Genomic DNA, 26,523 nt, shown 5'->3' with positions numbered 1-26,523 from the left:
GCAGAGAGGCAAAGAGGCCCGTGCTCTCCTATGGGACACACAGAGCTTATTGTGAATGTTTGGTGTGGGCGAGTCGGTTCCACGAGCAGTTAACCTCCTGACATTCTGTACCTGTGCGACTCTGTTCCATTTCAATAAGGCAAAAGAGGCACAAAGCGCTCAGAATTATGGGAAACAAAGCGGTGAAAGTGCATTGTTTTAAAAGTGGCAGGGGATGTTGGGTAAAGGTGTGATTTTGTTTGATTGTCGACAGCTATAGACAACATGTGAATGTCTCTGGTCCTTGTTAATGGTTCATATTAAAGTGGGACTTAACACATAAACTCCACCCACAACCACATTTCAAATCGAGCTGCTACACCAGGCAGAACAGGTATCCACACTTCAAAATCCCTGCAGCCAATGTGTACTCAGAAATACATGACTTTAATCAGGGCAGTTTTTCATGATGTCACTGAAGGCAGCACAAACTTACATCTGGGTGTTTTGGACAAGAAAGCTGCAATTTTACCTAGTTTGCACTAAAATTACCCAAAAAAGGAGACTAGGAACAGTAGACAATCTCATTAAAACACCATATACTAAGTTTAGTAACAAAAAAGTATCTTTAGTTTTTAGATCCACTTTAATTACTAGGCTGATACCCATGATAAAAACAGGCAAAAAGTTTATGTTCTGTCAGCACAACTTCCTTTTATTCCAAACTGTATAACTGTAATCATAAACACATTAAAGTTATCATGACTTCAAGCCACAAAATTAACTATGTGAGTTTGCTGACCCAATCTAATCAACATCTGTGGTCTTCTTTTTCTTTAGAAACAATGATCTCCGTTCCATAACTGAGAAATAAAATCGCCAGCCCTTGATCAAATACGTTGCTGCATATTAACTTTACAGCAAGAAGGTTCTGGGTTCAACTCCCGGGCTGGCCTAAACTTTCCTAAGTGGAGTATGCATGTCCTGGTGTCTTGGTGGGTTTACACCAGGCACTCCGGTTTCCCATTTCAACCCAAAACATGCACCATTGGCACAATTCTCCAGCTAAGGTAGTCTTGACCAAGTCTAGCTCAAGATCTGAAGATGGGTCCCCAGGTTCACTGTAGTGCCCACTGCTCCAGACAGGATGCCCCAATGGCACTGAAGGATGGATCGAATGCAGAGGACAAATTTCCCTGCTATTCTGTGACATGGCTCATAACTTGGTATGTAAATATCCTTTGAATTTATTCATTGTCTTATTGTCACGTATTGTCTTGTGATAGCTCTTGCACATCAACTCGTGGATACATTATTGCCATCCCTTTTTTTTCCCTACATTTGTATGCACATCACAATATACTGCACAATCCCATGTCAGTCACTTCCGTCTGTGCAGAAATGATTCATATGTAAAACCTGCTGTAGTCGCTGACATTACAAAGGCACAAATGCAGAGTATTGTATGTAAAACACCACACTATTGTTGCAAATGAGACGCCATGCTGCCGGTCCCATGCTGCACATTACATATGCAGAATAATCATACAAGTATTATTTACAACTACACTATGTCAACATAGTCACACAAGCACCACGCTCTGTCCCAGATACACACTGCCTCTATAAGTGTGACATCCAATAATAATCCCCCAAGCCCACAACAGTAATTAACTAGTACAGCTAATGTGTTCAAATGAGCAATCTGTGCATATACAAATGTATCCAATTAGTATTATAGGAGACCTTTTGACCCTACTGGAATGGACTTTTGTGAACTTTTAAAATTGTGTTGTTTGCAAAGAGTAGTATTATGAAACAGTATAAACGGTCACCACGATTGTTAATGATGCCACTATAAACCTTTTAAATCAGTTAGTGTTGTTCTTGTCAATGAAACACAACAATTGAAGCTAGCAGACAGTAAATTTCCCATAAATGTTCCCATAGACTAAAATTTATTTAAGGTATTAAGAGTTAAAAGACTCAACAAAGGCAAACCAGCGATGTGGGTAGCTAAGTTCCAAAGGGGTTTCGGCGGGTTTCAGTAAAAGAAAATCCATATAAAATGTAAGATTTGTTTTTCGTGTTCCTCTATTGCACAAAATGTCCTCTTGTGAGCTTTAAGCCATGTTTTATGGTGTTACCTCCTCAAAAAACACACCTGGAGTTATGTTTTGTTTCATTCACACATGTTTGAGTCATCTTTTATTATTAGTCTGTCTACATCTCCAAAGCTCAAAATGCTCTGTTCCATCTTGCAATATCAGTTTTCAAGTTTACATCAGCCTTTTACCTTTTGCTTAGTATAGATTGGGAATTCCAGGGCTGAAATCATTTAAATGATTCTAGTGAAGGTGTGTGGAGTTTACAAATCTGTATTACCATAAGGTGCAACAGTGTTTTCCATCTAAGAGCCTAGATATACCTAAATATTCAGGATTTGTGTGTTAAACATGTGTGTGGTAATTAAATATTTTAGTTCCATTTCCCACTTAAGCCTGAAGGGCGTGTCAGACATCAAATCCAAGCATCTTATAGAACAGGAGAACTCAATTTCAGCAAAATGGTTCGTCTCAAATTTGCAAAGATATAAAAAAAATGTCTGTGTAACTGCGTAACTCCTGATAAACTGACATTTTAAGACAGTCATACATAAAATTTACCTTGTCGCGGGCCACATAAAATGACATGACGGGCCGCATTTAGCCCCCAGGCCTTGAGTTTGACACATGTGCTATAGAACGTGAATGCAATGATCAAAGACTGGACCTTGTTGCAGAAGATATCAAGATAACGTGACCGGTTTTGTCAGATATTTATACAATTGAATGGAAATCAAGTCCATATATAATATAGTCAAAACATATAACGGTACAATGATGCTTAGTTGAGTAGCAAACCAAAAAAACATGTACAGCGTATCATGTACAAACCCATTTTCCGTCTTGTTTGGTTTTAATTAGCAGGAAAGCGTCTTAAAAGCTCTTTTAAGTCGTGCAGTGAGACTCGCTGTCAGCGCGGAGTGGGTCTGCAGGAGAGGAGGGCACGTTGTGAAGTGAGGGGGAAAATGAAGCATAAGAGAAAGAGAAGGACAATTAGCATGGCGAGCTAACGGAGTAAATATAAATCTCAACAAGACAGGAGCAAGACAGCACCGAGGCGCGCACACAAATTATAGTGCCAGAGCGGTCTAATCAGCTGTCACAGGGAGCAAGCACAGATCAGGGCTCCCACAAGAACAGTGGAGCTATCAGACAAACTTTCAATCGGAATTCAAATGAGTGAAATAAAGCTAGAAAGGTCACATACTATTATGAATTTTTAGTCTTTGGTCTTTGGTTGTATAACTTAAAGGCACACTATCTAACTCTTCTGGTGAAGTCTGACTGTGTAACCTCTCATTGGTTCAAGGGTCCATACAAAAGAACATTCAATTCTGTCAAAGATGCAGTATATAGCTTCTCCGGGGTAGGGTCAGCCACCTGCTAGTTCTACCCGAGCAGCAGTGTTCTGGATGTTCTGTTCTGTCCTAAGGCTCGCTTGGAGAGGCCAGTGAGCAGGACGTTACAGTCGTCTAACCTACTGGAGACAAATGTATGGATAAGTCTCTCCAACTCTAGTTTTGATAGTTTACCTTTGAATTTGCAATGTTTTCAGATAGTAAAAAGCTGCAGATGTTATTGATTTGATGTGGCTGTTAAAGTTCAAGTCTGAGTCCATTATTACCCCTAGATTTCTAGCCTGATTTTAAGGTTTTAGAGAGAGAGACTGGAGGTGACTTCTAAAACTTTCTCTATGTTTCTGTGGGCCAAAGATGATGACTTCAGGTTTGTCTGAGTTTAGCTGGAGAAAGTTGTTTCACATCCACACACTGATCTGTTGGATGCAGTGAGTGAATCCACTGGTCCATATTCACCTGCTGCAGTGAGACATAGATCTGGGTGTCATCTACATAGTTGTGGTAGGACACATTATTGCTGCGTATTAACGGGCCTAATAGCAGCATGTAGAGATTGAACAACAGGGGTCCCAGGATTGACCCCTGGGGCACCCCACAGGTCAAGGACATTTTATGAGATGTATTTATAATTTATATACTATATTTTTTTGCATTTATTCAATTACAGGTGTTTTTGCAATAGAAAGCTGACGTGACGTATTATAATTGTGAGCGGGGTTGTCTCTCCATAGATTTGATCTGTAACTTGGTCTTTCTGTACCACCTGTTTGTCTCAATGTAGATAGATACGTACATCCATGGGTTTCAGAGTGATGAAAAAGTAGCACCATTGCATAAGAAATCAACAAGTCAAATCAAAAGATTATAAAAGTGCTCAAAATGTCACTAATAAACTGGAAGGTGAAATCCTCACGTTGTCGTAGTCTAATTTGGAACATTCTGGGCAAACATGTCCATGGTTACAAGCTTAACCAGTTAAACACACAACAGCGCCATCTCTCCCCACATAACAGTACACTAGGCTTTTGTGTTATAGTGAAACATTTTGTAAAAACAATTAAGAGGAAGGAATAACAGAAGCAGAGCAATAGAAGTACAATTACATGGAGCCAAAGTATTTACACTTGTTTACACTTTCCACTCTGTTTCTGCAGCAAACATAACATCTGGGTAATGATAAACTCCTCACTGTGGACTTCAGCCATTTCCAAAAGCTACAATTTGACTTGTTTTGGGAACAATTTTGTTTTTTGTAAATTTGTGATTTTGGTGAAGTGTCAATGATAGTGTTTATAAGAAATGATGTAAGATTAAGAACTATTATCAAAAGAAAATACATACTGGAGTTTAAAAAGTTCAAAAACTTTTCTCTATGGAGATGTTATTGTTGCCTGGAATCCACAGTATGGCATTAACTTTATCTATCTTGCATTTGTTCAGTTATAGGTGTTTTATTTCACAACACGTACTCTTGCTGTAAGCGGAGTCGCCTTTCCACAGATCTTACCAGCAATTTGTCCGGGTGGAGTTTAATGCTATACAGAGGGAATATTTTTGTATACCTTAAAATCCATGCTGTATAGTTTTAATATTTACTCTTATATTTATCTATGATAGGATATTTTGCACAAGACAGAATTTCATCACCAGGAAGTTGTCTTTATTTCAAAATACCAGATGCCTCGTGCAGCCGTCTCTCTGCAGCCAGCTCTTCGCCTAATCACATTTGGCACAACGCATAGATCTGTGAGTGCTATTTACAAAGAACAACATAAACATATGGAACTTTAAGAATAAGAAACAGACTGAGATTTCAATGTACACAAACTTATGTATAGTCAATAAATCCTTGCACAAAACTAAGCAACTTAAAAAGAATCAACAGATAATGAATTACATTATAATAAATTTAGATAATTACATATTTATTAATGACTTGTTATGGCTTAATCCTGCCACTTACTTGCACATTCATTTGTTATTGTATTGTGATTATGTGTGTGTGTGTGTTTGTGCAGCTATGTAAGAAAATAATACGGCCTATTTCGCACATAATGTGTTCTGTATGGGCCTGGGTGGGCTGGCCTTCCTTGGCAAGTCACAGAAACACTGGTACCTTCTCATTTATGAATATATTTTTGGGTTGGTGGGGTATCTTCAACAGCCTATAGAACTGAGGAGCAGAAGCAGCTTTAGTCAGGACCTGCTGCTGTCTGTGGCCAGAGCACACACCACTCGGAAAGAAGCACAGTTAAAAGGACTGGTTTCATCGGACTCTTTCAAATCGCTTTTAACTGAAGTAGAAACAGAGTCATTGGTCTGTAAATGCTTTATTTGAGCTTGTCTCTGTAATGTGCAGATTGATGTGTGTGTGAGTATACACCACCAGCCAAAGGTTTGGACATACCTCTTTATTTGTACTACTTTCTACATTTTATATACATACAGAAGACATCAAATATATGAAGAAGATATATGGAATTATGTAGCAAAGAAAAAAGTCCTCCTGTCTGGGTGTGGCTTCTACAACACCTGGCTTCCATATATAAATGTACTTCTACTACTACTAGAATAAGAAGCTCCACAGCCACTACTCAACACTTTGTTTGATCAACTCTACTTGTTAGTAGTTTGTCACTTGGCTCTTTTCATAGTTTTTGAATTCTTGTTTGAAATTGTTTTGTTTTTTTTGTTTTTTTTCCTGTGCTCAAGTCCTGCCTGCCCTGCCAGTCCAACCTCATAATTAACTGTAAATAAATCACTGCACCACTGTGTTCTGTGCGGGTCCCATCTCAAACTGTGACAATGTATTTTATAATCAAATCCTCAAAGTAACTAACCTTTGTTTTGGAAAAAAATATAGTAGTTATTTAACTGTTTTTCTTTACAACATAATTCCATATGTCTTGCTTCATGTAGTAGATACGTCCTATATGTATCTAAAATTTGAAACAAACAAACTTCTGACTGGTAGTGGTATGCGTAAATGCTGCGTGTTACTGCCGTACTATTGCGCTGCTGATGCCTCTTGGCCAGGACACTCTTGCGTTTTGAGTTTTTATCCTGGTTAAATAAAGGTAAAAATAAAATGGTGGCAAGCCAATTCTGTAGTTGCAGCTGCCCTGGGACAAACTTATGGAAGTAAGCCTGCCAATCTGCACCATAACAGTACACATTCATAACGAGCGAGGTAAAGTGCCTTTCCTAAAGACGCAAGAACAGGACCTTTGCCCGACCTTCACTAAGCACTGAGCCACTGTTGCCAATCAAGTTATTTCTTCATAACTGCATCGTAATTATATCAATCTGGAGTCTTTTGAAGGATGATCCGAACGTAATATTTATTTGGAAGAAATATGAATTTACCTAATAACTTGTTCACTCCCATTTGCTCTGCTAACACAAAGACCACAGCTCATAATGTAGGACCAGTAAATTGACTCGACTCATAAAACACATAATGAGTACCATCTACAGTAGCTCCTCCTGACCTCCCCCATTGTTAATACTAGAATAATGTCCCGGTTTTAAGTACCTAAAATGTGTCGTAAATGAACACCCAAACCAAAGCAGCGCCGATGACACAAGCCCCATTATATCTCCCTGAAGCTGTTTAATCCGGGGCTGTTAGATGGATCACCATGACAGCCGCTGTAATCATGGCCGTATCACTTATCTGTGACACCGGGCTCTCATTATCACAGCTCTGATCAGATGTGTAGTGCCATATATGCAGAGTAAAACGCGCACTATTATCAGGGAACGCATTACCCGAATGAGGTCAGTGGGTTTCAGTGTTACAGTCCATATAGTCGCTAATCGAGCAAATTGCAGAAGTATAGCCAGGGAATTAGAATGTGAAGTATATTAGAACTGGTAAATTTATAATACCGTATTTTCCAGACTATTCATTGCTTTGGAGTATAAGTCGCACAAGCAAAAAAAATGTGTAATAATGAAGAAAAAAACACATATAAGTCGCGCTGGACTATAAGCCACAGTTTTTGGAAAAATTCTTTTACAAAATCCAAGACCAAGAACAGACATTTTATACTTAAAGCCAAGTTATAATAATAAGAATAAAATAGAGATTGGGATGAATAGCAGCACAGCACGCAAATGTAACACACTGACAACAAACTGAACTACACTTCACTAACATAACATGCGGCTTGTCCACAAACACGAGAGACACGAGAGTTCTTTTCACTGATGTTGACTGTGGTCTTACTTCGTCTTCACATTTCACACTGTAGAACCAGCAAACACATGAAATATAACATAAGCTCTGGTTCATATCACATATACACACAAAACTGCACATGAACACACCACTTTGGCCTGCTGGTAAACAAACAGTGAACCCAAAACTTTACATAAGATAACACGTATTTATTCAGCTACACGAAGCACAGACAGAACTGAATGTGTCTGGTTTGTTAACGTAAGATATTAACAGTTAATCAGATAACTAAAGCATAAAAAACAAGCTAACACGTTTACTCTAGATCTCACTCCAAATCACAAAATCCATTGAATTCTTCATCCTCAGTGTTGCTTCTGAACAACTTCACCTGCTCCAGAGGTACATAAAGCACCGCTGTGGGTGTCATACTGGTACAAGCCCAGAGTTCCTTCGAGTAGTCGTCAGTGTGACAATAACGAAGATGTGAAACTTGAATACTTGAATAATTTCACATATAAGTCTAATCTGAGTATAACCATGGCCAAACTATAAAAAAAAGTGACTTATCGTTCGGAAAATATGGTAACTGCACTATTTATAGCCTTAATAAATGATGCTAATTAAAAAAAACTGTGACAAAGGTTGATTTTAATGGTGCACTATGTAACTTTTCTAGTGGAGGATCAGTCAAATGGCTTCCCCGGAATTCATCACGATATGTCATTTCATTTTCATTTATCTTTATTTATACAGGGAGAGCCCAACGAGACAATCAAACGCTCTTTTTCATGAGCGCCCTATTAAAATACAAACAAAAACAAACAAAACAAATAATTACATATGTTCATTTCAAACACTAAGTACAGGAGCAGGTGTGATTATAAATGTTAGCGGCACCAATGTATCCAGTTTTGCATGTCCTTGAAATTGACTTTGAAGCAAAATAACCAAAAGCTTTTTTTCCCATTTCAGTTCTAATGCAGGCAGTGTTTAGACAATCATGAGATCTTGTATTAAAAGTTACCATATCAAAGTTGTACAGTGTTTTTCTCTCCTGACAGATAACGACGGCCAACCTACTTTTTCATTTTCAGTGTACAGTGATGGGTTTGTTATGAAATGAAGGGCTGAGTGAAAGAGTATATCTAAAGGTTTCAAAGTAGGTGCTGAAGTCTGCATATATATTACCGTATATATTCATAATTTAGTACAGAAAGGAAGGTTTACACTTACATTGCTAACACAGAGGCAGATATTCAAATAATCTCGGCTCTGGGCAGGAGAACAGAAGGTCCACGGACAGGAGATCTTTAACATAAATGCCACCGTCACCTCCTTTAGATTGCCAGTCACAGCAAACTTTGTGTAATTTTCCATATTGTTTAATTCCCAGTCCATTAACTGTATCTATCCTGCACTTATGAGATTACAGGTGTTTTTAATGCTCACAAAAACCTTGAAAAACATGTATTCTGACTTTGAATGGGATTGTTTCTCCGCAGAGCTGACTCGTAATTTGGCCTGGCAGTATCATTTGCTTGTCTATAGAAAAAAAAAAGGGTGGTGGATCCTCGAAAAGTTGCAAAACAGACAAAATTTTGTTTCTGCAGGCAGCAAAAAGCGTAATACAAAGAGTTTTGAAAGATGCACTTGTACAAAATTCTCCGTAAAGATAAATTTGTATTTCTAAAAAAAAAATCAGTCAACTCAATCATTATTCAACAATCAGGAGTCATCACAGTAGCAGGAGTTTAAGCCAGATGCCCTCCCATTTTATTGTCATGACTATTTACATCGAGTCTCATTGAACGCATCAAAACTATGAATGAACACATGTGGAACGTAAACAAAAAAAAGTGCGAAATAACTTAGAAAATAGCTTGTTTTGAGTTAGCGCCACCCTGTGCTTTGACGACGACTTTGCACGAAGTTCACCGAGAGAAGGCCGAGAGTTTACAGCGCTGTCAACAAAGCAAAGCGAAGTCTGAGTGTGATAATTTCTACAATATTTTGGAAACCGGGAGCACACGCCGACTTCACGTGCAGATTGCCGGTTGGCCTAGATAATACACTAATACATTTTTAAATCATTACATGACGTCAATGAACCCTATAATCCCAACCAAAGCATATCAATCTGCAAAGCTAACAATTCCACATCAAAGACATGTTTCCCAACCAATTATTTTAAAATGGCTTTCCTTGGTAAGAACTCCAACATTCCCTTTAAGTCTCCACCGGGTTGGTAGTACGGTGCATATAACTGGATGTAGCATATAATCTCATTGCAGCCCGCAGCTAATCACCGCACCTTACCCCGAACACGTTAGCATGCAAAGCTCCGCGCATCATTCAGCGGAGAGTTAACCTGACGGATAATGCCGAAATTAAAGGTGCTAACATATTTCACACTCCGTACTCCAGGGAACGGCTAGCTAGCGCAATCTGTCAAGCAGGATGAGTCAATTATTCACCCGACGGTTCATTTATGTACACACGCATATAGCACGTAATAAACGCGATGGGATTACATAATACCGGCGTTTTCTTAGGCGTTAGGACGAGTGTATGTGGGAGATGGGGAGATTGTTTAGACATATTTCATTGAGAGCGTACAGGAAGTGAGAAGGATGGGAAAACAAAAGGAAAAGTTGTGATTTACATGACTAAATTGGTGAGATGTTTTGAGTAACTTTGTAGGGGAAAGTAGAGCCTCAGATTTTTCTCAGAAGTGAAAGTTTCAGCTCGTACTATGTAGAGTATCCTGTCAATTAGACAGATGTACATGTAAACATCTACATTCTATAATGGACTTGGAATCATTGGTTTGTTTATAAAGTCGTCAATCTTGCCAGTACGGTCAATCCTCCAGTCTTTCCAATTTCAAAATCTAAAACTAGTATTGAAACTAGATAATCATTAAAGCTGGTATCAATTCCAAGTCACATTCACAGGACAAAACTGAACCTCTCTTAAATAGTTTTAATAATAATAATAATACATTTTATTTATAGGGCGCCTTTCTGGGCACTCAAAGTCACCTTACAATACAATATAATATACAATTTACAGACAATTAAAATCAACATTTATGAACATACAGTTAAAAACATCCAGATAAAAACGAACATTGAAAAAGGACAGGGCATTTGTGGATTATAAAGAATAAGCCAGTCTGAACAAGTGGGTTTTAAGTTTGGATTTGAAGTGTGAGAGTGTGTCAGTGTTGCGGAGGTCAGTGGGGAGAGAGTTCCAGAGATGAAGGCCCTGCTCCCCACGGTGACAAGCCGGGCTGAGGGAACAGAGAGACGGAGAGAGGAAGAGGAGCGGAGAGAGCGAGCGGGTGTGGCAATATGGAGGATGGCTTTGAATGTGTGGAGCATTTTACAATGAATGATGAGCATGAACAAGTATAACTCGTAAACTCCCACGCATCATACCTGGACGACTGAGGGGTATGAGACTACATGGTAATATAACAGAAAGCACCATCATTTAATTTTGAAAAATCACATTCTAGTGTCTAAAGAGCATTTTTATTATCATTGTGGTATCGGAATCGGTATTGAGTATCGAGTCTATTCCTTACTATTGAAAGTGAGTTTTAAATTTTAGTATCATGACAACACTAACATTTATTTTCGCAATGGGCCACAAGGTTTTCTGGGTTTAGTTTTAGTTTATTTACTTTTACAAGGAGCATGTACAGAAGCATTAATGAAAGAAACAGAAGAGATACTTTGTTCCAGAATACAGCTCTCAGGGATAATTTCCATCTGTGATCCCTAGATGACTAGTTTCCAAACAAAAAGCATCTGAAAAGCCATCCAAAACCAGAGGCAAATGAAACTGAGTTGATGCGATACTGAAATTTCAAACACAATTTTGATTAGGGATGGTTCAATATGGGCTTTTTTCAGACGATGCAGTATCCCGTATTTGAGATCGATCGATATGTTTTTTTTCATGGCCGATGTTGATACAGTTTATATCTAGAATCCAAAGGAACTGACGGCTCATAAGATCTGTCGATATTTAGGGCCGATTTTGATTATATCCCCCAAAATATGTATTTGAATTTAGTAGAAACTCATTTATGACCCTGTTTTACTACAGACCAGATAAAAGACCTATGAAACTGGGCAGATTTATGGCCGATGTATTAAAAAGTACAAATATCGACCCAATATATCAGCCAATCAATATACTATATCTCTAGTTTTGCCAAATAATAAAACAACAAACCAATGCCAATATGGTAAGCGTTGTTCTAAAGAAAATGTGGTGCTATAAAACATATCTAATAATTGACGTATCTTTTTAGCATTTTGCCACTTCAGACTAACCATTATAAAGACAGAATGATGCATGTGAGACGGCTGAAGATAACGTTCTGTAAACAGAGGTGAAGGTGAACGCTCCTCTGAGACTCTCATACATCAATGCCACTCCTTACGTTATGTCTGCTTCTCCCAACACTTAACTCCCTACACATCTCCATCTTGAGTGTCATCTTGAGTGTTTACGTCGATGGGGGCTTTGGAAAGGCGAAGGCGCTTGCTATTCCGCAGCTGAAGTACACTTACAAGACATCCAAACAGAACACACAGGATTCCAACTAGGTCAAGTGAACGGGGCACGTGAGGATTTGTACAGGAGGGAGCGCAGTGGTATTGGATGTGGGTCGATAACACCACAGGTATGACACCCAGTAATCAAGACCCGCCCGTCACAGGGGCTTTGTGTCACCCACTGAGTCTGACAGTGGAAACAACTTTGAACTCATTTGGCTTTTTAAGGAGGGCAAACGGCAACTCTTAATGACGGATATTGTACTGTGAAGCTAAAGTAAAGTACTGATAGTTGACGGATAGAAGTGTGCCAACTATTCCGTACCAAGAGCCTCTCCGGACAACACATATCGAATAAGCCAGGCACAAGATGATGCGGTTGCTGCCCTCACAGATATATTACTAAACATCTGAAACCCAATAACTATGCAAGAGCTCACTTTCTTTCATTTGAGAAATCGATACAATTCAACCGGACATTTTAATTTCTAAGATAGTCCATCAGGGAGTTAATCCATGTTTGATTTACTGGTGAGTATCTTTTCTCATCAGCGGAGTCCAGTTGGTCATGGGAAATATAACACTGTCTGTGAGCTGTGTTAGTTCAGCTCTTCACTTCAGGTTACGCACAGATAACTGCCGTTCATCTTCAAATAATCTGTCTGTGTTCAAGTATTCAAGATGCTGTTCTACTACACTGCTGATTACTGCTGGACGCGGTTGTGGCATGGAGCAAAAACAAGTCATGGAAGTATTTGGGTGTAATGATCGACTTAACCTTATCTTAGAAATAGCATATTGACTTCATCTGAAAAGACAGACCAGACAGAGAATCTATTTCTTCTTTTGATTCATTTGGGGTCACTCAACAGGTGCTCCTTCTGCTCTCCGCTCTGTCGTCCTCAGTGTGCTGCAGTTGCCTCTCAGTCACTGCTAAATCTGGACTCAGACATTTGATTAAAATATGTTCCGAGATTGTGGGCCAACTCCTGGACGGACTGTTTGAGGCCACATCTTTGACCCCAGCCATGTTCTAAAGACAGAATATGTGCCGCTACCATCCCGGCGTAGATACTGTGAGCCGCACTTTAGCAGGGTCAGGGTCAGGCTCAGACGGTCCTTCATGCATCAGCCTGTCCTGAAGTTAAAGAGGAGCTTCAGAAAACCAGTGACGCCATGATGAGAAGAAGACGGTCTTTGTGAACTTTTCCTTCCTGTGTGATGTCCTTGTATTGTGTGTAAGCAAAACAAATTCTACGATCTGACAATAAAGTACTATCTATCTATGTAGCTATCGATCTATCTACAACACCTCCACTGTTAAACAACTACAACCAAAAAGACAGGCCTATATTGTGTCAAATACAATAAAAAATAAGTGATCCAATAGCCCCATGTGTAAAAATATTCAAAGAACTCCAGTAAATGTCTTAAATGAGGGAAAAATTGACACTATGACGCACTGCAGTTTGTATCTATTAATAGAGACAATTTGCGTGACCTTCCACAAGCAATAACATCTGCACGGAGACAAGGAGGTGGTGAACCCTCAACCAGAAAAGTCACATAGTGCACTTTAAACATAAAAAAACCAAGACGGCAGATGTCACTTCCTTCTCATTTACATTTATCCAGATGTTACAGCTGTCTAAAGTGATTTCTTCCTGGAATGTCTTATAAAAAACACACACACATTATGCATCCTCGCGGCTTTAAGTCCATTTTAAACATGCTTTCTGACATGCTACCTTGAGATAAGCATTTCATATTTAAAATAATGTCTGTAATAATGTAAACTACACTTCTGTTTCAAAGGCGCGTTCAGGCGTCGGAGCTCCCTTTGCTGTCAGCGATGGGAATTAACAATCAGAAATTAAACCCATGAAGTCCTTAGGCAATGTGAATGCTATGCTAATAGAGCCATCTGTTCGTTTTGAGGTGATCATTTATGAATTTAAAAACTGTCCAGAGATTTACCTGTGACGCAACAATCTGGGCCAAATGTGACCAGAGCATTTTTGAGAGCTCAGACAAGACAAATTTAGATGAATGGATTAATTAAGCGTGAATGATAAAAATATAACTCCAGGTACGTTTTGGATGAGGAGACAACAGTATATATATCCTCCGGAGACCTGGTGTCCTCATCTGTGGACAACACATTTTGGATTGTTTAGGCCACAGTGCAAATTTTTAGAAGAACAGCAACAAGAACATGTTCAATTTTGAATATTTCTAAGAGTTTAGAAGATTTATTTATTTTGTTTATTTTTTTATTTAATTATTTTTATTTAATTATTTTATTTTTATTTGTTTTTATTATTTTTTTTGTATTTTTATTATTTTTTTTATTTTATTTACTTTTTTTTTTATTATTTTATTTGATTAAAGCTCGGGTCTCAGGAGGTTATATAAATTTAGCATAATATGTGTCCTTTAATGTCCAGAACTATGCTTCTTTGTTATTAGCAATACAGCATTATATAAGTAACATTTAAATGAGAGAAAAGAAAAAAAACTGGAACAAAATTTGCATTCAAGTCCTTTACTCCAAGATTACACATATTATTTCCTAAGAAACTCACAGTAACTCTGAAACAGTAGATCTCCCCTTACTTATTATTCCTTATATCTTACTGCCTGGCCATTTCTTTCTATTACGAGTGTTTGCTAACAGCCTTATTATACACACCTCATTTTGGAGTGCCGACCCGTGCTTGGTGCTCATTTTGAAAAACCCACAGATAATAAAAGTGCGTCTCTGGTGTACCCGCGGAATAATTTGTGCTTTCGCTGATTGTGTGCAAAGTACGACAACCGCTTCCTCTCTCTCTCTCTCGTGTGGGCGGAGAACGGAGGATCCCCCTTTCACCACTGCTGCTAGATTTCCCTCATTAGGAGTTCGGAGGGTGGTGGGGAGAGAGTGAGGGGGAGATGGGTAGGGTGTGATGGAGACCCAGAGTTGAAGAGTTGAAGAGGAAAGACCTGGGTGATAATGGAGCTAGAGATGTCAAGTATTGAAAAGTTAATCAATATTAAAACTAGCATCGCGACGAGATACAAGTATACAACAAAAAAGAACTTTATAAGACCACAAAGAGACGTATACGCCCATGGACCACTATGAAACCTACCTGGACAGTGAGGGATTACGCAGATATAAGGCCACATGGTAATATAAAAGCTCCATAAAACCCAGCCAAGGTCAAGCCTAGCTCAAACGCGGACGACAAATTTCTCTACAGGGACAATAGTGTACCGTCAAACTACAACAAATATACTACTGCTACTAACCCCGGCAACTAATAGAAAAGAAAACACAGCATCAGTATTTACCCCTGAGCCCTCCGTAACTGCAGTCCGAGCATGAGCAGAATAAAGTACCCACGCAGAGGGATATTTGAAAGAGCCTGTTCTTTCTTCCTGTGATCCTGTCAGCTCTTTAAGACTCCTGGCCGTGGCGTTCAATCACCACAACCAGCTCACCTTAACAACAATGACTGGGCTAACCTTGGCCATCCATTAAACTGTCTGCGAACAAAAGGCCTTTCCATAGGGAGCCATTAGGCCAATATAGCTGTGGGCGAAGAGGGAAGTGTCCAATGCACCAGATGGGCCGCGGGGCCGGACAGCAGTCTCGTCCAGTTTTAGTGAAGGAGAGAAATTAGGCTATAATCAATGTAGCACAGCGTAGCATTGTTGGTTTCAATCCATGAATCACAAAGTGCAGGTGGAGGCTGAACACTGCCCAGAGAATGGCCTATATCTGTGGGCTACTGAGTCGTGCCAAAGTGAGACTCCATAAATAACAACACTCGCTGTAACATCTGAGATTGACGACAAGCAGACCAGCCCCCAGTCAAGATTTGACATTTTATATTCACACCAACACCAAATGTTGTTTAACAAGCCTACCAGAGAATAAAAATAAGCAGGAAAGTCTATTTCTTCGTGAGTTTTAGCAACATACCATTTTAAAGTGAATGTGACAGGTTAGGCTGCCCATTTCACTAAAACATTTTTTTTTTATTCTTCTACATACGCTGATGGTTTTCAAGGGTCAAAACTTGTCAAAAATGCAAGTGGCTAGTTGTGGTCAACATCAGACTGAATAATATTGCTCATACATTTTTAAAAATATTTTGTTGGATGAGAACCATAAGGAAGCAACTGTCAAGGATAGTTGTTCAAATGTTATCCAATCACAGAGGTTATTGTATGAGAACCACGTGGAAACAACTGCCTGTGACTATTCTTGGTAGTTATTTCCCCATCAGGATTCAGCATCAGAGTGAGAGACTGAGAGGCCAAAGCTCACACTTTATTCTGGGACATGTTTTCCTCTCATGGTTCAAATCAAGTACTGGCCCCTCTAAAGGCAGATCTGTCCTTGTCTTATAAATGGGAAAAAACAGAAGAAGTTCATTGAAATATTTACAGTGGTCCAAAGTAATTCCTCTCTTACATTATATATTCTGAGATTCCTAATAATTCACCACAGTGTTTATTGGTGCATTGCACAACTTTCAGAGACTAGAGCAGAGTTTTACTGTGACAGCAATGCAAACAACAACCAGCACGCAACCACACAATCCCTGCTTTTCAGAAAAACATTTTATAATTAGATACATACAGTATGTCCCACTCTTGTAAACTGAGGCTGATAGTTGCTAATAATAGTCAACATATTCTAATAAAATCACATAATTAACTCCACCTTGGTAGAAGTTTATTGAAGTTTTAGTAATGCTACAAAGTGGGAAAGTAGCACAGTACGGCAGCCTTTTTGGGACATTTTGTACCCCTTTTAACAACTCTTGTCACACTGACCTGACCCATAATCACAGCAGACGGCAGAGAGCAGCTTAAGAGCACTTACATGTCCACCTCTGACTTGAATGAGATAACTAGGGTTTTTTCTAAGACAATTGAATAACTATTCCAAAAAGAGCCGTCAGTTGTGACAAAAACATTATATCCAAAGAGACATTATATCCGATGTCATTTAATAATGTCATTTTGAACTCATGAAGAGACATAAATTATAGCATTTGATTTCTATGAGTCGAGATTTTTCTCCCGTCAAAACAACGTCTATAGCTTTGAACAAAACGACATTGTCATCTCATTAAAGTCAAACTCACGATTCCGGCATTTAAACCTACACTGTGGATCTGAGCTAAAAAGTTTGAGGGAGTTCAAAACCAGTCAAAAATATTATATATATTCGTGCATCAGGCCGCACCGAGATATCTTGTTGGACTATGGTAATATTTTTTTGAATTACAACGTTGTACTAAAGTAATAACAAACTCCTCTAACTAAATATCAGCAGATTAAACGACTGCAAGAAGGTGTGTAGAAGGTAAGCGCTTTGTGTATGTGTAGACAGGGAAAATGTCTGTGCTTTTGTCTCAACTGGATGCAACAAAAGTTTGATTTTTTGTCTTGTTCTGCTGTTGTGACACTTGAACTAACCAGATTCAAATAATCGTCATGATGTCCGGTGTTTTCTGCTTTCAGCGTGATCCCAAAATGATAATGTGTAGATCTCACACGTGTTAATCTGGTGTGAGTCAGGTTTTCTAGATCTGATCCTGATAACGAATGATAGACAATGAGCTTAAACGTTGAAAAAAAACATCTTAACAGAGGTAGCCAACGTAACACGGAGTCTGGTTTGTTTGTTTTTGGAGCTTAAGTCCACGTGAGGATCAGCTGTGCACTCACTCATTCATTCATTCATTGTATGCGCATTTGTTTTGAGTTATAACATTGTATAGTCAAGTGCTATGTTTTAAAATATGAATTAACAGTATTTTCTCAATAATATTGGCCGAACAAAGAACCTCTCATGAACTGATATAAAAAAAGTAGGTATTGTTAAGATACTGGTATAGAAAAAAATCAAATGGTACCAGGCCCTACTGTCATAGGTAAAAATTCTGATTTCTCTCCCCCGTTTTAAGCACTTAAATCATCACCAGTGTTATTCTAAATACCTCATTGGAAAGGGAGTTGTTGTTTATAAAATATGTTTTCCAAATACAGATATTATTACTTATCTGAAGATGACCAAAAGCACGTTTTAGAGGGAATTAAAGCAACCAAAATAAATGTATACTTTACAAATCTACATACAAGTTTAATGCTAAATATATAAAAAAAAAAGCATATACCTTCAATAAAAGTTACACATTTGACCATACTGTTGTTTTTGTCCAAGTCTGTCTCTGGAAATGTACCCAGGAGTATGTGAGAGGAACGGGGCAATAGCTGTGGAAATGCGGGAGTGAGAGAGCACCAGAGAGCAGCACCTTGTTAATCTGACGAACGCGCTCAAACGGCTCACCCGGGAAAGAGTCGCTGTTGTCTACTCGGGCCGATAACTTGACAGAAACAAGAAGCGGCGGCACTCGCGGTTTGTTAAGGGTGCTCCGGAGTCCGTTTCCCAGGGCTCCTCGCTGAGAGATAAGTGCCAGACTCCAGCACCGGAAAAACAGCGTCTTTTAGTTAAGAGTCAGGCTGGCAGCGACGCAGGACAGCCCATTAGCTTTAACGGCCTTATTTACATACCGTCTGGGAGGGAAGGCGCGCGTACGGGGGGGACTTCTGAGGTGAAGAAGATCGCTATGACACGATTTTAAATGGACTAAAATGGTGAAAAAGTTAGATTAAGAGGCATTCAAATTCTGAGAGAAGAAAACTGACACTGAATACTAAAACTGCGAAGTCACGAAGGCTGCCCAGTGAACGCTAGAGCGACTTTTAGTTCAAGTATATGTCGCGTTAAATATATAGTAGGGTTGTCGTAATTAACAAAAATCTGATACTAAACTAGATACTCAGCTGAGCAAGTATCAATACTAAAAAAAGTCACATTCACAGGACAGAAGTGAACGTTTCCTGAATAGCTTTAGAACGACTTTGCGCTGTTTCAGATTAAGCGTAAAACCACATAAACTAGTTGTTACGGCGCTCGGCCTCCAGCTCCTCCTACAGTCGCTGCTGATCTCTCTCCGTATGGAAGCTTCTCCTGCCATCGGTGCGCTCCTCTCAAGCTGGCGTCTGATCGACTCCTGAGCTCTCCTCCTGCGACGTCCGCTACGCCTTAAAAGGACCCGCCCCCCCGACGTTCCTTGTGATACTGTTGCACTTTAAAAAAAACGTGTAAAATTGTGTAACCTATAGTACTTTTGAGTTAGTTTTGACTGTTTTGTTTTGATCTTTTGTGTTTTACCTTGCACCAGTTTTGATCCCGTTAAGCCTTCTTTTGTTTATTTTTGTTTTGCGGTGTAATTCTAAGTTGCGCTCTCATTTATCTCGTTATTAAAAGGCCCGCTTATTATTTACCTTTTTACATCCAGGGTCGTGTTACTTCCTTTCTACCATAGGAACGGATTGTATGGACCACTTTGAAACCTTCCTGGGCGACTGAAGGATTACACAGATATGGCCACATGGTGATATAAAAAAAGTACTATTATTTAAATCATTCTATTGTGTACATAAAGAGTGTTTATTTTTTTTTTAATTATAATCATGGTATCAGAATTGGTATTGTGTATCAACTCTATTCCTGGTGTTATTATCACGTAAACAGGTATTCTTACTGTGAAGCAGGGTCTCCTCTCCGCAGACATGAACTGTAACTTGGGCTGATTGTGTCACCTGCTTGTTTCCATGGAGACAGATACACTAATGAATCTCCGTGGACGCAATGGAATGGATGGATGAACCCTTCTGTTTAACGCAGCTACTAGCAATATAAACCAAAAATATATATATACAAAAGCTACGGTGACGCGTGAAAACAGAATGATATAATACTTTTTAAATAGGTTATCCAAGCAAATGTGCAAACGGGTCATGAAAATAATAACTTCCTATTTGTTTGGAATGTTGCAGTGGGAAAAATATCCTTAACACGTGCGAAAAAATGGTTTGCCTTACAAAAAGTCTTAAAGCTAAGTGTAAAATATCGGTGTAAAAAAGGTTGTTTTTGCTTTACTTGTCAACGCAAAACATCTCATCTATTAAAACTAGCATACTTTATCAGAGTATCGAGCAATGTCTCATGTAGCGGCGGCAGTTTAGTTGACTTAAAGACGGGTATTATGCAACATTGACCTTATACACCTTTCTTCCATTATTCCCTTATCAAAAACATGCCTGAAAAGAGTTTATATGTCATCCATGAATGTTTGAGTAATTTAGCGATCTCTCCCGCACCCTATTCAAACCCTCCTTACAGTTAACAGTATGATTCTATGGCGTGTCTCTTCAATAACCCAAAGCCAAACATGATATCTTCTTATTAACACGAACAACTTTTGCACAACTCTGGCACGTAGAGTTTAGTTCATGTACGTATCTGTGTTAGCTGTAATGGGACGTTTCATAGAAGTAAACAAAAGTCAGAGCTAGCTTGCGAGCATACCTGGTAGACATGGTAAGCGTTAGCAGCGCGGCCCTGAAGGAACACCGACGGTATCCAGACGTTGATAAGGGCACGGTGGGCACTGAAAAACAACAAAGCTACGTTATATAAACATTAGCATGAACACTACACGGAGTTAAGAGTCCACTGGAAATTACACTACACATTTTTATATGTTTTAAAGAGCATAACAATTTAAGTAATGTGTGTAATAAAAGCACAAAAGCATAAAAGTCAATTAAAATAAAGAAATGAATGAAATATGATCAGAGGTGGGCAGTGTATACAAAAACTGTACTCAATGTGGTAATGTTGCTTTAAAATAATATTACTCAAGTTCTGCTCCAAGAAATTACTCAAGTAAAAAAAAAAAGATTTTGAGAAAACTACTACTAAAGTAAGAGTAACTTAAAAACTGTCAGGATGTAGCATCTGATTTGTAATTTGACGTTAATGTAATTTGAAGAACAAAACTTTAAATAACACACAAAATCTGGTATTTTGTGCCACAAAAATACCAGGTTTTGTGCCAAAAATGAGACAAACTGAATCATATCTGAAGGAGCGGTACATATACAAATGTTCAATTCAATATTGTCAGCATAAAGCTTTTATCACTTGTAAACAAAACCTTTATTCAAGTAAGAATTCTGTTGGTTCAATAAAAATATTACTCAAGTAGGAGTAAAAGCATCCAGCAAAAGGGTACGCTGTAAAAGTAGAATTTCTTTAACAAGTTACTCAAGTAAATGTAACTGAGTAAATATGTTATAAATATGTGTACTGACCTCTAAATACAACTATGCATAAAGTTAGAAGAAGTCTTACGTTTCAAAATCAGACAGGCTGGGGTCATCCGACGTCTGGCTTAGATCACCTGGAAGCTGAGAACATAAAACATAATGGTCAAGTGTCGCACAAAGAGGGTCAAATAAAAACTATAATACAGGAGTTTACTTTTTCAATAACGCAAATATATTTTACTTGCACTTTATAACTTCTCGGGGAAGGGACACGAGCGAGTGCTGCCACTAGACCAAGTTTAAAGAAGACCTATTGTGCTTGTGTCTGCTGTACAGATATAATCTACGACACCATTATGTTACAGTTTGCTCATTTCAAATCACATTATTCATTTAAAAGGACTTAATAAAAGAAGCAAGTCCGCTGACCTTCGTGTTAGAAAACCGCGGTGCCCAATGGGAGCTGACGCCGCTGTTAACGACATCACAACAAAGACAGATAGCTGCAGACGGCTCTAGAAAGCGACGTTTTTTTTTTCGTTTGTACCAAAATGACTACGCGGTGCTGCCGAATTCTGCACGTATCAGCGATTAAGAAAATAAAACGGGAGAACTAAGTAAGTAGAGAGAAGTGACCGTCTGCAGTGGCAGTGGAAACGGAACTGATCGACAATATGGCGTCTTGAAAATAAGCGATTAAAGAGTGGTCAGACACGCACAGATCACTCCAAATACAACAGATCACTCCAAATACGACAGATCACTCCAACTACGACAGATCACTCCAAGTACAACAGATCACTCCAAGTACAAAGGATCACTCCAAGTACAAAGGATCACTCCAAGTACAACGGATCACTCCAAGTACAACGGATCACTCCAAATACGACAGATCACTCCAACTACGACAGATCACTCCAAATACGACAGATCACTCCAACTACGACAGATCACTCCAAATACGACAGATCACTCCAAATACAACGGATCACTCCAAGTACAACAGATCACTCCAAGTACAACGGATCACTCCAAGTACAACAGATCACTCCAAGTACAACAGATCACTCCAAGTACAAAGGATCACTCCAAGTACGACGGATCACTCCAAGTACAACGGATCACTCCAAGTACAACGGATCACTCCAAGTACAACGGATCACTCCAAGTACAACGGATCACTCCAAGTACAACGGATCACTCCAAGTACAACAGATCACTCCAAGTACAACAGATCACTCCAAATACGACAGATCACTCCAACTACGACGGATCACTCCAAATACAACGGATCACTCCAAATACAACGGATCACTCCAACTACAACTTCAGGTGAGTAAAATGTTGAGGGGAAACTATAACATGGTTAAAAGCTCTAAAAAGTCAATTTTGTATAATAGGTCTGCTTTAATGCCATACCGTGGAACATTACAGACATTGTAGTAACATGTTATTTTGTGACAAGCAGGTGGCAGACACTCCACCAGAAAAGTGTGTGTAGTATAAAAAGATTAGAGTCTAAGTGTCTGGGCTGCACTGTTAATCGAGTTAGTCCAAGTTGTAACATTGATGACTCTGGCCCTTTAATGTTAATGTCTTTCTAATGCCTATGCAAGCCAGCCCATCAAATTTCAATTACATTTCTCCGGAGGACGGACATGTAAGGTCGAGGTGGATAAAAATCGCTGCAAACACAACGACAAGTCATAAATAGAGAGAACAAACGAAGAATAAAAGAGAAGTGGAGACGCTGGGTCATCTTGCGGCAAACTGCAGCCATAAGAAGTCATTTGTAGAGGAGGGGCCGAGGCGGGGACAGTGGTCCAGTGGAACAGGGCTGGAGCAGAGGGATAAGAGGGCTATCTCGGGTCTAGAGCTCCATCACAGAAGAGTGTGTGTGCGTGTGTGTGTCGGGGTGTGTGTGTGCGTGTGTGAGAGAGAGAGAGGACTGCCCAAAACTAACCACACTATGTCCACAAGTAGCAGTTCTGTTTGTTGTTAATGTGTTATATCGATACTTCGCAGCTGACGTCATCAACATTCCCCGGGGGCGTGAAGCTAACTGTAGGCACTGCTCCGTCTGAAGCTCTGTCAGTCAAGTCAAGACCTCAATCTGAGTTTTAATTTAACACAAACAACTGACTTAGTTGGAGCTACAACAGGCGAGCTAGTGAGTTTCTCGTTAGTCACTCTGTCCATTTTTGTTGAACATCTAACACCTAAACAGGATCGTGATCGCTCCTATTGATCACAGGCTCGGGCAAAAATGTTGTTTTCAGACTTTTTTTTAACGTGTGCACAGTGTCGCCATGGTAACTGCTGAACATTCCCCATAGACACACATGCAGAACCTCCCAGCATGATGTCACTGCGAAGTATCAATTTGTAACGAACGGGGGTGGAAGAGCGAGCCATTTGGATCCTTCATCAGACGAGCGCTGACGATATAATTGCAATATTTCTTGTAGGACTGAACGATTAGATTTGTAATTTATTGTTTTAGTAATGGGAGTCCGTTCACGCGTTCAGAAGGATCGACAGAAAGACTGAAATATGAAGAGACAAACTAATATAAGAACATGTACAGATCTAAACGACAGGGTTAGCAGCTTTTACGCAGATGAAGACGACACGTTTTGTTGTTTGTAGAGGAAATGATGATACTTCAAAACTGCATCTCTTTGCGATTCGCTAAACTGCGTCCGTTCAAATTGCACTTTCGTTTAAATTGCTATTAATCCTGCAGCCCCTAATTTCTTGCGTAGTACGAGCAGTTAAATGTGGCTCTTTTAGTTCTCTGTATTCTCGTAAGTTCTGATTGAAGGTTCTATCTGAGGTTTTTGTCAAAGTTATTCACACATTCTTGTTCCTTAAGACCTTCTGTATGCTTTTATTAAGGTTTAATTCTTTAGGCTTATACGAGCAAAACCTCATTTCCAGATTCTATTGTGCTCGATCAGACGTCTTAATATCTCAGAGCTGCTCAGAAGGCAGATTGAACTGTATAATTCTAAGGGGACCGTGAGTCATTCAAATCTATTTTTTTTTTCTACTTTTACCTCATCACGTCTGAAGAGAAACACGTCCACTTGGCGTTTAAAACATGATAAGCGGCGTCCTACATAACCAAGTTGCATCTTAACTACAAATGGGATTGCGTAATTTATTGAGATTTACATTAGGGCAATTTAAACGTGTACAGCCGTAGATATTATGAATCAACATGGCATTGCGTAATCAAAACCATATCAGCGCTGTTAATCCTTCATGAGGGATTAATGCGTGTGCAGATTAGTTAATTTGCGAGAAATAGTAGCGGAAGCATCTTGATAAACACGTGGAGAATGTGTTTAGCGTTAGCATACATCCATGAATCAATTTGTTACAGTCACAGTATAGAACGGAACAATAATCTTTAATCTTTCATTTCCTGTTTAAGTGCACAATAGATTGAAAACCGTGAATTATCAAGTTATTGTTATTATGAAGGGAATATAAACTATGCAAACAAACTGCTTCGGGTTCTTAAATATGGGAGTTTTTAAAGAAAAACGTATGCTGCTAAGTGCTTTCCGGGCATCTAGCAAGTTAGCAATAGCGCTTAAACTTTGTAGCTGTGATTGCTAATAAATATGGCTTCTGTGTCTTCAGTGTAGCGTATTATAAAAGGAAAATTACGCTGCAGATCCGCGTGTTTCAGAGTTAGAAAAGTGTAAAACTGTTGCCTTGCGATTATCAATTTAAAACAAAATATGGAATATATTTTTTGAAAGGGGAAAAATCCACAAATTGTTCTTTATAACAAGAGGCTGAAACCTATGAATATGGTAAAATGACGGACAAACTTGACTGCGGTAAGTGTCCGTGCTGTCTGTAAATAGCCGGTAGCCACGTAACTGCTAACAGGGAGCTAAGAGGCATTCAGGGGCATCTTGGAAGTTTGTAATAGCGCTAAAACACTGTTGCTATGATGGCTAATAAAAATGGCAAACTTACAAATAACAGAATTTATCGATAAATACCAACTTCTTTACGTAAATGCATTTTAGGCAAGTTAGGAGATACGTTATCAATTTTTTTAGCAGCGCAATTACACTCAGGTAGCATTTACTTTCTCTTTAAACGTAACAAAAATTCTAACTAGCCCACAGGAGGGACCGTGATTTGCGTCATTTTTGCTGTTCTAAAATAGGCGAACGTCCAAACACATGCCTGATATTTGCCTGGCAGGTTCTTATCCCTGTAGTTGAACGCCTCTCCACCAATAGCATTTCTCCAAGTATATTTTTCTTAGTAGTATTAATACAACTTAAACGATTTGACGAGTGACATTTTATGAACGTAAGCACAGCGGATGTCTCAAGGTTATCAGACTTGGGCAAATAATAATAATTTAAAAAACAACAACACACAAAACGTTGAAAGAATCTACAATGTTGGCGGTAACTGTTAATTAAATTCGCAAAGAGGCTATTGAATAAGGAGTGAGATAAAATGAAAGTAGATTGAATTGTGCGTGCGTGTGTGTGTGCGCTTGTGTGTATTTTAGCATTAGCATAGTCTTACCGGTCCACGTAGGTCAATGAGTTCTTGTCTCATCTGGACAATAAGATGGTCCTTGGCCATGAGGGAGCGGTACAGGCGTTCATTAAACTCTATTAGCTCGCCGTGCATCTCAGCCACCTGCGCAGAACACGAAGAGCGGAGAGGAACGTTAGCATGCGACACGGAGATTAAGGTGCAACATTAAAAACCTGCAAAGAGACACACACATGATGCTTATGTTTTTGGTTTGTTCACGCACGTTTAAGGCGAGGCAAGTTTATTTGTATAGCACAATTCGTACACGAGGTAATTCAAAATGCTTTACAGAATAAGAAAAAGACATTAAAATCACACAAATCAAAACATAAATAATCACCCAATCTGCAGCTCTCTCACCCACTCGTTTGCACCCTTTAAAAACTCTCTCTCGTACTCTTTAAACACTTGAACTTTCCTGTCACTTTACTCTGTCTAATAAAAGTCCGTCAGTCCATGTTTCTTTCGTCGTCATAAAATTACCGTTAAAGGAGAAGAGCGCAGAATAAAAACCTTTCAGTCGCACGCACAGCTGAACAGAACCGTTTTGAGCCTGGATT

The 26,523-nt window shown here is 39.1% G+C and overlaps 1 protein-coding gene across 1 annotated transcript in view; it reads right to left on the bottom strand.

Annotated features, from left to right (window-relative positions):
* snx29 (sorting nexin 29) overlaps window positions 1-26,523 on the bottom strand; it is a 195,667-nt gene that overhangs the window by 48,760 nt on the left and 120,384 nt on the right. The window contains exons 16-18 of the mRNA XM_033984684.2: window positions 25,949-26,065; window positions 21,468-21,523; window positions 20,640-20,721 (exon numbers count right to left, since the gene is read on the bottom strand). Of these exons, the coding sequence (XP_033840575.1) occupies window positions 20,640-20,721; window positions 21,468-21,523; window positions 25,949-26,065 (255 nt within the window). The remainder of the gene's footprint in view (window positions 1-20,639; window positions 20,722-21,467; window positions 21,524-25,948; window positions 26,066-26,523) is intronic.

Source organism: Periophthalmus magnuspinnatus, chromosome 19 (assembly GCF_009829125.3).
Source record: "Periophthalmus magnuspinnatus isolate fPerMag1 chromosome 19, fPerMag1.2.pri, whole genome shotgun sequence".
Lineage (NCBI taxonomy): Eukaryota > Metazoa > Chordata > Actinopteri > Gobiiformes > Gobiidae > Periophthalmus > Periophthalmus magnuspinnatus.
This window is presented reverse-complemented; position numbering and strand designations above follow the sequence as displayed.